At 55.7% G+C, this 13,951-nt stretch overlaps 1 protein-coding gene across 5 annotated transcripts in view; it reads right to left on the bottom strand.

Moving 5' to 3' along the window:
• TEX264 (testis expressed 264, ER-phagy receptor) overlaps nt 1-13,951 on the bottom strand; it is a 30,055-nt gene that overhangs the window by 3,949 nt on the left and 12,155 nt on the right. For 4 of the 5 annotated variants that reach the window (XM_081818607.1, XM_081818619.1, XM_081818602.1 and 1 more), the window contains exons 4-5: nt 13,105-13,326; nt 61-229 (exon numbers count right to left, since the gene is read on the bottom strand). In XM_081818607.1, the coding sequence (XP_081674733.1) occupies nt 61-229; nt 13,105-13,326 (391 nt within the window). The remainder of the gene's footprint in view (nt 1-60; nt 230-13,104; nt 13,327-13,951) is intronic. The other variant, XM_081818624.1, reaches the window with a different exon arrangement.

Genomic DNA, 13,951 nt, shown 5'->3' with positions numbered 1-13,951 from the left:
CCTCCACCATGCCCCCCAATGTCCAGGGATAGGCTCCACACAGGGCCCAACCCTCCATACCTGTGCCATCCATCTGGGTGTCACTGGCCTCCGCAGGCCCCCGGCTTTTCCGCTCTGTCTCCTTCACCTCAGGCACATAGAAATCTCCCTGCCGTGCCAGTGGGCACATGAAATAGATCTGGTCTTGCTGGTAGATCTCCAGCCGAGGGTGGGCACACAGCTTCCGCTCCTTGTCAGAAAGTGGCAGAAGGTAGAATGAGCCCTACAGGGCTTCTGACCCACTTGTCCCTAAGAGGCCCTAGGAACTATTATCTATTACTCACCCCCTCCCAGAGGACTGGCTCCACCTTTTGCCTCAATCTCCCCCAAGTACCAAACCCTTGCTGAGGGAGGCACACACAGAGCACCCTAAGGGCAGGGCCCCATACTCCAGGAGGCAGTGATCTAAGGACCCAGCAGTCCTTCAGACAACACCCTAGGACGGTGACAAAAGAATCGGGGGGGGGGGGCCCTGGGTGGCTCAGTTGGTTGAGTGACTGACTTCAGCTCAGGTCATGATCCCGGAGTCCTGGGATCGAGTCCCACATCGGGCTCCTGGCTCGGCGGGGAGCGTGCTTCTCCCTCTGACCCTCTCCCCTCTCATGCTGTTTCTCTCTCTCTCTCTCTCAAATAAATAAATAAATAAATAAATAAAATCTTAAAAAAAAAAAGAAAAGAATCCAGGGGACTGGCACTGCCCCTGGCACCAGTAAACCAACCTATCCATACGTCTGCAACCAAAAGGCTGTTCCAAAAAGCACTAGTCTCAAGGAGCCATGATGCTTAGCACCCGACTACCCCAGGGACAGGGACCCCATGGACTATGGCCCCAGGCACCCAAGCCAAGCCAAGCCAAGCCAAATTCTGACCTGCTAGACTTCCCATCTCAGGATCCCCTGGCTGTGACTTCCTCTCACCCTGGACAATGTTGACTGACCCCAAGATCTCAGGAAAGGCCAGGGCCCCTGACCCTCAGGCCTCCAGCCCCTGCCCTTGCAGACATGTTACTGACAAACCCTAGACAGGGGTTCCAGGCCAGCAAAACCCCTCTTCCACTCCCATTCCCTCCTAGTTCAGGTCTATGCCAACCTCCAGGACTATCAGATGTGGTTGGTTCCAACCTCTTTTAGCACCTGCCCAGTTTCAGCCAAGGGGGAAGAGGCAGACCCTAGGCTAGAGGGGTAGGCAGGACAAGTAGAACTAGCACTGGACATTATCCTGACTCCCCAGTGGGCCGAAGTACCAGTTTATAGGGCCCCGAGTTCTGAGACAGGCACTCCCCTCTGCCTGGACCCAGAGCCCAAAGCTCCCCTCCCCCAGTGTGTGTGGAATGGTGCACAGATGCATGCAAGAGCTGCACCAAGGCAAGCAGGAACAATGAGAACAGGGGTCAAGAGCATATTGCTCCCCAGCCTGCCCCCCTTTCCTGCAATGGAGCGCAATTACCCACTAAGATGACTGTGAGGCCCCTGCCCTGTCACTGCTCACCCGCCAACCTTCACAACACGACTATTTATAACACCCGCCTGGCTCTCACCACGAGCTCTGAAATGAGCCTTCCACTTAGCAGTAATGAAAGACTTATCGCCTGGTAGGGAGAAGCCACTCTAGGACTCCATTTGTCCGCTTGCCTGGGCAACATTAGGATTGAGGAACCCCTTCCAATTAAAGCAGTGAAGAGGAGTAAAAAATGAACCCCCCCCCCCAGGGAAAGACAAGAAGAAAGGTGAGCCCGGAAGTTTTATGAGCCAGGGTGTTCAGCAGCCACTGGGGGACAGGGTTTGTCTAGGAGCCCATAGGGGAGGTAGCTGGCCTGGCCAAAGTCTAGCTGCAGCTCAGCTAGTCTGACTGCATGGGTAACCCAAGCAAGGCCCTGCACCCTAAGGCTTCATGTGCTCAAACACAGAGAGGACACCCCACCCCTGATACCCCAGGGTCAGTGGAGGAAAGTCATTATTTTTAATAGCTTGAGTCCAGGACTTTTTTTGCCAACCTGGGTGTTCTTTGTGCCACCTTATGAGTCCACATGCCCAGCCCCTCCCATCTCTGCACACACCGACGGCTGCCTCTGCTTCTCCAGCTGCCCACACACTCACCCAGCCCTGGTCCTCAGGAACAAGAACACGGTGTCAGGGAACAGGAGCTGCCAGGCTCTGGGGCTACTCTACGGCCAGCACTTGGGAACAAGCATCTGCCAAATCTGAGACCCACTCAGTGAACTGAGCCATGTCACCAAGCCCAGGGTCAGGGGGCTCCCTGAAGAAGATCCAGGTCCTTCCCTGGTAGTTAGAGGGAAGAAAAAGGCCCCCAAACCTAATCAGGGCATGGTTTTCACCAACACGCCCATGTTCTCTCTGGGCATTCAAAAGGTCCAGAGGAAATCTGTTAAGTGGTCATCAACCTGGTGGCCCATCTCTCAAGGGCTACAGACATTTGGCTTTGGGGGATGCTCCCAGGAACCAGAACCTATGACCACCAAGAAATTCCAGGGACAGTGGAACCCTACCCCAACCCTTGTCAACACTCAAGCCACCTGCCTGAAACTTCCCTTCTGGAAGTAACGGGGATGATAAGAGGGAGTAGTCCTTTTTTCACTCTCTGCTCTAGGCCGGGCATCAGGGTGGGCAGTACCAGGCAGCCACCCTTACCACCTGCTCTGCCAGCCCCCTCATTGGCAGGCGGGAGGCAGCTCTGCGGCTGCTCTGCGCATCTGCCTCCTCCGGAGAGCCCGGCTCTGAAGTTGCCTGGCTGTGGACAGCCCCGTTGCCATGGAAACTGCATCCTCCATCCTTGCCGTCGCCTTCATCTCAAAGCCAACAGGGAGAACAGAGAAACAGGGGACACAGAGGAGAGAGAGAAAACTGGCCTGGCTACACAGCCCTTCCTTCCCTGCCTAGCTCTCCCTCCTTGCAGCATCCCACACAGGGAGTGCCAGCTGCCTAAGCCTGCCCCCAGGCCCCTGGAGGGGCAGCCTCCCACCCAAGCCCAGCCTGGTCCTACCCCTACCACCTGCGGGCCCCTGGCTCTCCCCAGTGGAGGGAGGCATGGAGCTAATTAAAAATCTCATTGACGGCTTAGCCTCAAATCATTTTAGCACATGCCAGATCCTGTCAAAATTCAGACTCAGGGGCAAAGGAGAGGAGCAGGAAGAAGGCAAAGGCGCAAACTTCCAACTCACGCTGATAGGCAAGAGAGGGGTTTATAGTTGTCCCTGGGGCCCCTCAAGACCCCTTCCCTGTTCTGCCCCCAGAGCAATAATGTGCCCAATAGGGACTGGGGCAGGGGAGGAGGGACAGGACTAGCCATAAACCGTGTCCCTAAATGATCAGGCAGAGGACAAGACCTTTCCCTCCCAGCCAGGTACAGACTCTGACGGAAGAGAGGGTAACCATGGGCCAGCTCTCAGGTCCTCACCACACAGCAGGAGCTGTGGCCTGGGCCGCATGTCAGTGAGCTGATAAATATTGGAAAATCATTGGAGGAAGGCAACACCAGCTGCTTCTCCCTCAGCTAGCCCCAGGGAGCCCTGGGCAGAACAGACTGCCAAGGGCCAAGGACACCAAGTCAATGCCACACTGGGCTGGTACTGCTGGGAAAAGGGGCCTGAATGGGCCTGGCATCCTTCCAGCCCTGGGCACACCCCCTCCCAGAGCCCAGACAGCCAGAGGCTCCAGGAAGCATCATCAGCACAGGGGAGCCTACTCTGGCCACTGAAGCTACTGGCCATCTGATGAAGCCACAACCCAGAGCAACTCACTCCCACACAGAATCAAGGGGACCACAAGGTCTCTCTCCAAGAAAGGAGAAATGCAGACATCCACAATCCTCCCCACCTAATATGAAGAAGTCACCATGCTAAGGTGCCACCAGGAACTGCTAGAAACTGGATTCAGGAGTTCTAGTCCCTCAAACACATCTCCAAGGCTTGCTTTCCACAGCAGAAACAAGAGGGGGACTTGGAACACCACCCACAATGCAGGGATTTCCAGGGGACCTCAGCAGCACTTCCCCCAATACCCCTACTGTGCTGACATGGGCTCCCCCCACCCCACCGGGAGTGCTGGCACACCAGGAAAGGAGCGGTATACACAGGCCACCATGGGGCCACTGCCTCAGCTACCTTGGGAACACACCACAGATTCTCTTCTCACCTCAGGCTGAGCTCATTCCTGGGTGAGGGGCACAAATCTGGCCCACACAGCTCAGGACTCCTGCAGAGGCTTAGATGGCCAAGGTTTCTCCACAGCACCCACAGTGCTTCCCCGGGGAGTTCATACTGCATCAGGGGAAGGGAGGAGGGGGGAGAGAGAAAACCTGAACTACTCCCATTTGGGCACCAACCAACCCATACCCTGGCTTTGGCTAGGGGTGGGGAGGGGTTGTGGGGCAGAAAAGGTCAGGTCCAGGTGGAGACTGAGGGTGGATCCTACTCCCAGGCTGCCCAGAGGCTGGGTTTGCTCAGTGCTAGGTGGCCTCAAATCCCCAAAAGGATGAGGCAATGGGTGCAGGCCAAGGGTTGGGTCGCACATCCCCCACCTCCACTTGAGCCCCAGAAAAAGATGAGTTCTGCTCTGTTGTCTCTACCCAATCACAGCCCCGTAACCTCCTCCCTTACTGGCGTGAGAGGCCCTGGCTTCCCTGTTCACCCGGGGCTGCCCAGGCCTGCCCATCCCTCCACGCCAGGCTGGACAGCTGGGCAGCCACACAGCCAGCAAACAGCTGTTGCATCCCACCCCAGGTGGTGGCGTCTCCTCACTGGGTGAAGTGAGGCGTGCTCATTTTTAATTACACAGACACCAACGTGCACCCGCCTGCACACAGCACTCCCTGCAAGTGGGGGCTCAGACCCTGGAGGCCCTTTAAGCGACTGGTCTGCGTCGCACGTGCAAAGTGATGGGGGAGGGCGCAGCAGGCACTGCTGCAGCTAAAATGTGGCACATTGTTATTATTCTGCCCAGGAACTTCCATCAACTTCCCTCTCCCTGGCTGTCTCTCATCCCCACTGGGCCTCCCAACAGCCTCTGGCCCAGAACCTAAACCTGTCTGTGGGGCAGGAGGTGACAGCAGGAGACAGCTCTGGGGGCCTTGCCATGCCAGCAGGGAGAGCCTGCGAGGGCTGATGAGCACCCTCCCCCTGGTAGCAATAGGGGCCAAAGCTATGAAAATGAGGGGCAAAGGAAACAAGAAGAGAGATGGAGCTGCCTCAGAGGGAAGTGAGGGCACAGAAGTGGCAGAGAGAGCTCGGGCAGGAGCCCAGAGCCTCGCCGTTGACAAATAGGTAGCTTCTCCTTGGGTTTCAATATCCCCAACTATAAAATAAAGAGATTGAAACAGATGATCCTAAAAGAAGTGAGAAACTGGAAAAGGTGAATAAAAACACCATCACTGAAAGATAATTATATACTTGAAAAACCTAAAAGGAATCAGTTGGAGAAATTACCATGAATGTTAAGTCGCAAATTTAACAAAAAAAGCAGAGAGCCCAGTTTTCTGTGCACCAGTAAGCCAGTTAAGAAATATAACCGAAGCAACAGATGAAGGCTCTCTTGGGGTCGGGTCTATGTGGAAGCCCCTCAAACGGCAGGGGAGGGGATGGCAGAGGAGCCAGGCCTGGGCAGGAGGCTGGGGAAGACTGCAAAAAGGGGAAGGTGTGAGGGAGAGAGGGGTGGGGAAGCAGGGCGCCGTGCCTGGCACCCCAGCCTGCTGTGCCTGCTGGCACCACTGCCTCAAGACTTTTCATTTTCACCTCAGAGCTGACAGCTTGCCATGCAATTTACACCTCTGCTCATATTCCTGTGCACCCAGGCCCTGGCTTCCTGGGCAGCTCGAGAAGGGGCCTCAGCAGCCATCAGACCAGGGTGGGTTGGGGCACTGAGGAGCAAGGGAGGGTGATTCCCTCTAAGCAGGCACAGGGGACCCAGGCCCTTAAGCACCCTGGCACCTATCTGGACCAGGAAGCCGCTGACCTTGCAGCCAAGCCCAGCCTTTCCCCTCGCTAGGGCCCAACCCTGGCTCAGTCCCACTCTGGCCTTCTTGGGCCCTTGTGGAGCAGGACCAGGAGGTGGGGAATCTGAGGGTGAGTGCCCTATGGGAGACTTGGGGGCTCAGCCCTGGGATCCCCCACTCTCCCTTCCAAATCTGGGAGGGGAGCCACAGACTCCCAGATGCTGCTGCTACCATGGTAGGCTCCACAGCCCACCTCTCTCCAACATCCAGCTATTCTCTGCAGCATCTGCACAGTCAAGGACCTTGAGCCCCGTCCCATTCACAGGCTGATGAAAATGCTACTGATTGATTATCCAGCAGCAGGAAGGCTGCTCGGTGCAGATGGAACCATGAAGCCTAGCACCTGGGAGCCAGAGGCATCAGGAAGTGTCAGAGGGGAAGGACAGGTGGGCAAGTAAGGAGGAAGAGGAGAGGGGAAAGGAGAGGAGGTAGGTGAGGAGGCAGTGGCCCTGAATTTCTCATCTCCAACTGGTACCTCTGAGTTCTGCCCTCCGCCTAGGCAGCCCCCTGCCCAGGAAAGCCGTTCCCCCGGAGGCCTTAGGTTTCCGGTCTGTATAACCAGACAGCTAACTTCTTATCTGAGGGCTCCACTAAAGGGCAGAGTTTTTCTGCTCTGGAGGGAAAGCCCCCTCCTCAAAATCCCTCCCCTTCTCTCGTTCCTGGAATCCCAAGCTTTCCAGAGAAGAGCAACAGAATTCTTCCTCGGTAATTCCCATCTGCCTGGGGAAGAAGGCTCCCTCTGGATTGGTGACGGTCCAACCCCACAGTACCATCCAGACAAGCCTCAGCCCCCAGGGTCCTGCAGGGCTGCCAAGCTACCACATGTGAGCTGGTATTTCCAGAGTGGTGGCTCCCACGCCCGCCCCAGCAAAGGCTGGCTTTGTGCTTCCAGTCCTGAGGTAGAAGAGTGGGGAGAGGTAAAGCCAGAGAGACTGAGGAACCCGTTCCAGGACCTAGGCTGGCAGTGGGGAGAGACCTGGCCTCCTTTGGGTATCCCCACACCTCAGCATCCAGGGGCAGCTCCCTAAGGGGAGTAAGGGAAGCCAAGCCCTGGTAAGGTGGGGGCCTTCTCTTGGCTTGAGGGTATCTGGGAGTAGAAAGTCATTCAGAGCTCAGCTACATGGCCTCCAGCTCTCCCTCCCCATCTCCCTGTGCTAAAGTCCTATTCCAAAGCCCAGCCTGAAGCAATCATTCATCTGCTCAGATGCCATCACTGGCTCCCTAGAGCATGCAGGACCCGGCTTCATCTCCTGGGTCCGAACTCTTGCTCCTCCCCTGCACTCCAGCCACAATGTACATAAAAACCACGCCCAAATCAGTGACTCTGCCTGACCTGCCTTTTCACCTGGAGAATGCTATCCTTTCTTCAAGGCTGAGCCCAAATGCCACCACCTTCCAAAGGTTGCTTTGCCTTCCCTGGTGAATCCATTACCCAACCCCCACCCCACTCTGCCTGGGCATGGCTAGACTGTGGCTGGGGGAAATGGGTGAGGAAAGAATTCTGGAGGCCTGTCACTCAGCCCCAGGTCCCGGCGCTGCTAAGAGTGCTCTCCTCTCTGAGCTGGGACAGGCCATTTGGCAGGTGGCAGCACTGGCAAGTGAGCTGGCCCTGGAGCCCCAGTAAGGAACCTGCAGCAGCTGCTCTCTGTGCCCAGAGCAACTGCCAATGTCTCCCTTAATGGGCACCTGCTGAGCAAATGGACAGCCAGGCTCTTCCTGCCCTTTGCTTCTGGCTCCCCAAGCTGAATCCCAGACCAGCAGCTTCAGCCCTGACTCTGCCCATCAGGCCTATAGACAGAGGGTCAATTAGATGCTGGCCCACTGTGCTGCCATCCCAGGCCCACCGTGGGGACCATCCCAAGTGTATCCCAAATTCATGACAGGTCCTGAACCTCTTGGGCCCAGCCCCACTCATGGATGGTGCAAAGTGGCAAAAAGCATATAGTCATCAGAATGATCCTCAGCCCAGGGCACCCAGTCTGGACTCAGCCACAGCTTTATCCACTGACCTTGGGTAACCTCCCCTCCCCAGGCCTCCGTCTCCTGATTTGTAAAATGATGGGAATGTGGGCTTTGATTAAGACCCTATGATTGCCTTCTAACTGCTTCCCCCATCCCCTGAACAATGCTGCATAAAAGAGGGCTCAGTAAATAACTGCTGAGTAAACAACTGAGCTGAGGTACTGCCAGGGGGCCTTCCTTATGAATAATAAAGTTCCAAACCCTCCCATGTTTACTCAGCAAAGGTGATGGGCACGGAGAGATGACCCCAGATTTCACATCCCACCAGAGCATCCTCACCTGGAATCCCACTGTCAGGGCCATGTTGCTCCCCACTGGTGTTCTAGACCCAGAGTGAGCTCAAATCCCCTCTCCCACTGGCTCCCTCAAAGTTACCCAGGCAGGTTAAGGGGAAACACATACAGAAGATTCTGAGCCACTGGACAAGACCCCAGGCTCTGACCATGCTGCTGGGAGGAAGCAACAGACTCCCACAGCTCAAGAGGCTGATTCACTCCCGGAGGAACTTGTTGAGGCCCCTGCTCCTTAGTCCCCAGCTGGCTGCCCTATGACAACACCATCTGATATCTACCACTCGAGAGTTCAGTCACCACCACCCCAGGGAGAACTGCAGGGCTCCCCTCAGGTCCAACTCCCAGTTAGTCATGCTCCCCCAGGCCCTGCCCCTTGCCTGCACATGGGATGAGCCCTGGTGCCTCCCAGCTCCACTCACACTGCAGCTGCTACACACAGTGTCCTCAAGATCTGCAACAGACATGCAGTTGGCCAGGGCTGGAGGGGGCATCTGCCCAGCTGTGTACTTCTCTGAGGACAGAGGTCTCAAACCACTATAAATCTCAGATGTCCTCCTCCAAACAAAAGCTCACAAGGTCATCTGGTTTACTAAAACCCAGAGGCAGAGCTAGTCCAGTTGAAGGAAAGTAAGGGTCCAAGTGCAACCCCTCACCCCTGGCAGCCAAGCCACGGGGGCACCTCAGCATAGCCTTAGGCTCCTGCCCCAGAGAGGTCTGAGAACTATGATCTGGGGTTCTTGCCCACTTTAAACCCCCTAGTAAGACAACTCCAACAACCCAGCTGTCCCAGAACTTTACCACCAAGACTCCCCGCCCCAACCAAGCAGCTCACTATATCCACCCTGCCCCCATTTCCCCCAGCTTCTCCACAATTCTATGGAGGAAGAGCCAATATCTGACCCCCAAGGCCTGCCTACACTTCCCAGCCAACCAGCTTCCACATGGACAATGCCCTGTGTCTCCCTAAATTCAGGAGAAGATATCCAACCATCACAAGGACCCTCCCCTGAAAACTCCTGGAAAGCAGAGACCATGGGGTAAAGGGTTTGTAAAGATTAGGGATCCTGTTGAGAGGAAGTCAGGTACAGGGGGGCTTGGCTGGGCAGTCTAACACTCTCAATGACCTCCCCACCAAGTGCTATAGATAGCTGTGAGCCAGGAATTGAGCTCAGGGGCCTCTCACACACAAGGGATCCCCAGACCTCTCACTCGGTCCCAGTCTGCTCTAGGTGCCCCAAGCCTTCCCTGGACACTCATTAAGACTGTTCTATCCTGCAGTGAATTCTGGGGCCCTTGCCTATTGCTCTGGGCTGACACCTGCCTGGGCCCCATCTCCTTTGTGGCCCTACAATCTGAAGGAAGCTCAGTTCCCTAATGCAGCTGCCAGAAGACCTCTCCTTCCTGGGGCTCAGGGGGGTGATCTCCTCCTGTCCAAGGACTCCACCTCCTTGGACTCTGGTGGAGCAGCCTGACAAAGCTGGGGCATCTTCCACAGAAAATGACAGCCACATGGTACCCAGGCATCCCCTCATACAGAAGCTGTCCCAGATTGCTCTGCCTGGAGCCCCCGGGTGGTTTATGTGAAGAAAGGCAGAGTTCTAGCCCTTATGGCTCAGCTTGCCAGGCTGCCAAGCTGGGTAAGGCTGGCCAGATCACAAAGCTGGGATCTATACATCATTCTAGAATCCCCACAGAAACGTGACAAATGCTTCTCTTTGGGTTCCTTACAGTGACCTCCAGGACCTTTCTGTCCCATGAGGTCAATCCTGCCCCAGTCTCAGGCACATTTGCAGCTGCCAGGACAGCAGCTACTCTCCACCTTCCTCACCCAAAGCTCTGAGACTATTCACCCCTGCCCCCTGCCCCAGCCTACCAAGCCCTCCCTCCCATCCTTCTGGCAGCAGGGCTACTGGTCTCCCTTACCCCTCACCCCTCCTGAATCAGAAAGCCGATGGTTGCCGTCATTCCATCTGAAACACCTCCACAGCAGACCCAGCCTCAGATCCAGAGAGAAGGGAGCGCATACGAATACACACACACACACACACACACACACACACACACACACAGGCAGCCAGCTGTCAGAGCTGGGAGAGTCAGAAGAGCCCACAGGCTCATTAGCAGCCTCTTTTCTCTGGTCCCAGGGCAGTGGGGAAGCGGGCAGGTGTGGGAGAGCGCTTTATGTTCTCTTCTCTCTGTTTTCCAGGCTGAGAGAGGCACAGGGACACCCCCCTGTCCACTGCAGGCTCAGCCCCTTCCTCGTTTCACATGGTATGCTCCCCAGAACATAAGATCAGGCTAAACACAGGGGCAGAGGTGACTTCAGAGCACCTTGGGCCATGCCTCTACCGTGGGCAGCCTGGCATCTCCCTCACTCTCCCAGCTGGTGGACGAGCCCACAGCAGCGTGCCTCACAGACATCCCTGGAAAGCCCCTTGCTCTCTCTTGTACCCCTGGCTTCCTTATCGAAGGCAGGAAAGAGAATGGTAGCCCCTGCTCCAGCCCCCACCCCAGTAGAATCAAGCCCAGAGCACAGCTGACAGGCTCCCACGGGAGGAGGAGGAAGGAGGAAGGGCTTTCATCAAAGAAGTGACGTCAAAACCAGGCAACTTGTGAAGCTGTCAGGGGCCGGGAAATTTGGACAAAGGTGTCTAAAAATAAACCCCTGAAGCCAGGAAAAGGCTTTGGTGGCTGAGCTGCTCGCCACCACACCACATGCCACATGTCCTGTTCTGAGGTCTGGAACCCAGAAAGTCTCTTCCCAGGGGTGCCCCTCTAATCCTGAGGTTGAAGATGGCACCAACAGGACTGGAGACACTGCCCAGCAGCCTTTCTTGGGTGAAACAGTTGAGGCCCCCTCAGGACGCACGCTGAGCAGGCCTCAGGCACCAATGTCTGCCTTCCTACCCTTACTGCCAGCCAGCTACCCCAGCTCCTGCCTCACCCTGCCCTCAGCCTCCGCCCAACTCACCCCCAGGCAAGCACCTCCTCTTCAGTACCCTTCTGGCTGCCACTGTCCAGCTCACAAAGGAACTCCACCTCTATTCTCCCCGTGCCCCTGCCTACCACAGCAACAACTGTCCTGTTTCTTCTCTTCCTGTCCTTGACCACCAAGGCCACAGCTGGTGACCCAGTTATTCATTCTCCAGCCCTGACACCAGACTCTTTTCACCTCCTTAACCAACACCTGTCTGAACTCCCATTTCTATCACCGAGGCCTCGTCCCTTCCCCCAGGCTGCTCTGGAGAGCCATCAGATTCCTTCGAATCCACCAAATTCAAATTCCTGCTTTCTTCTACTGTTTGTTTCTCAGACAGCATCCCACTACACAGTCGACAGAGCTGGTTGCCCTCCCAGCCCCTCCACAACATCCAATCCAATCCAATCCAATCCGTGCACCAGTCCATCAGTTCTGCCTCCAAAACAGATTATAAATTTCCACCTTTTCTGCACCTCTACAGCCACTGCCCCAGTCCAAGCAACCACCATTCTTGTAGAAATCCTGACAGCCTCTTAAGCACCTCCACTGGCCCCAGGGATCTGGGATCTGGTCCCACCCTGTGCAGGATGAGAGCACCTGTCTTGTACACGTGTGGCTAAGAGGCTCAGATCACGTGTTCCTTTCCTGGCTGGAAAGGAACCTGACTTTCCACCATCTTTAGGTCAAACCCATGCTCGCACTCCGCTCTTCTTACCCCCTTCTCCAAGGGCTCTTTCAGGATTCCACCTGAGAGGTTACCTCCTCCAAGAGGCTGTCCCTGACCACTCTATCCAAGTTGGTCCCCTGACCTTCCTCACCATTCTTTTCTAGCACGTATCCCATTTTTGTCTGACGTTTTTTTTAAAGATTTTATTTTTAAGTTATCTCTACACCCAATATGGGGCTCAAACTCACATGCCTGAGATCAAGAGTTGCATGCTGTACTGACTGAGCCAGCCAGGTGCCCCTTGTCTGACATTTATTACCTGTCTCTACCATTTGCTGTAAATGTGTATCTCATATACCAACATTTCACACTGTGTCCAGCACAGTACGTGGTACATAGACATTCAATAAATTCAAGTTGAATGGATGAATAAACAATTGCTTTCAAGCCCAACTGGGTCATTTCCTAAAACCCAAGTTTACAAAATGTTCTGGAGGAGGAAGGATGTGCAACAGGGAAAATTAAAAAAAAAATCTCTGTGGACACAGAGACCCCCGATCAGATCTCCTGGTGGTTGGCTCTCTTCCTTCCTCCAGGTAGGCCAGTCTGCCAGCATTGCCAATGACCAGGTCAGGAACTAAAGGAGATAGGGCTGCTGCACAAGCCCATGCAGGGGCCAGGCCCGGGGCAACACATCAACATCTGGGGCCTGCCAGCCACAGCCTCAGGGCTCTTGCTTTGTGGGCCTCCAGCAGGAAAGGGTTAGGGTGGACCTGTCCATCCATCTGAGCCTGGAGTGGGGGCTGAGAACTAAAAATGGCTCTGGTCCAAGCCAGAGTTGAACTGACCAGGCTAGGTTTCTGAACAAGCTCCCTATGCTCCTAATAGATGCTCTGGCACCCACAAGGTCTTGGGCATTTGGGATAGATACCAGCAGCCTCTGCCCATCTTCCTAGCTCTATAGGCACCTGCTCCATGAAGGCCCCAGGGTATTGCCCTCCCAAAGGCAGCTTTTCCTCCCAGCCTAGGCAGTCCTCCCTGTCTCCCACCCAAAGGACTGGCTATCCTCCAACACACACAGACACTAGGCCTCTCACCTTGATGTAGGCATCCAGGGCAGGATGGACACGGCGGGTAGCCAGCCAGATGGACAGGGTGGAGGTGTAGGGGAAGGTGGTTGTCACCACATGGCTGGGTGCTGGGAAGGAGAACACCTTGAAGCCAAATTTCTGGTAAAGTTGGATGAGCTCAGGGGAGGGTAACTCCTCACCCTCACTCAGAATGCTGCCCACTGCACAGCGGCACTTCTCAGGGGGTACCTGGGGAGGAAGAGCAGGGGTGTCAGGGTTGGGCAAAGGAAGGGGGCTCTCAGAACTCTTGCCACCTGGGTTCTGTGCCAGCTCAGGCCTGGCAGAACCACCAGCTCCAACAGGCCACAGCCCAGATACCACGATGGAGAAGAGTATTTTCTTTCTGGAACTGATCTGTGGCCCCAGCCTCTGGCATCCTGCTGCAGGACTCATCCATCCCTTCCTTTATGCCTCCAACAAATATGCCAGGCCCTGTGCTGTGGAGGGCGAGCAGGAAGCGGGACCACACTGAACTGTGGATTGCTGATGAAACTGAGATCCTCTTCCCCAATCCCTCATGCTGGGCCAGCCACAATCACCAGAGCCTCCCGACCTCCTCTCCAACCCGTGCTCCATCCCAAGCCCTGACACACTTGCCAAGTCCCTTCTGGCTCAGGTGGAGACTGCTGGTTCCCCTCCAAGTCTCCCTGGGCCCCCAGTACCTGTATGTAACTGCACTCTGATCCCCTCCCTAGCTGCCCTCACCCTCCTGGATCCCATAAACTCAAGGCAGGCGGGGCTCCATGTGAGTCTCTAACACTTCCTAGGCCTGGCCCCAGGCCTGCAAAGCCCAACACTCACCTCTCCTTCTGGC

The sequence above is a fragment of the Leptonychotes weddellii genome, chromosome 1 (assembly GCF_054177405.1).
Source record: "Leptonychotes weddellii isolate Sample4059 chromosome 1, ASM5417740v2, whole genome shotgun sequence".
NCBI lineage: Eukaryota > Metazoa > Chordata > Mammalia > Carnivora > Phocidae > Leptonychotes > Leptonychotes weddellii.
Note: the sequence above shows the minus strand (reverse complement) of the source record. Positions and strands in the feature narration are given on the sequence as shown.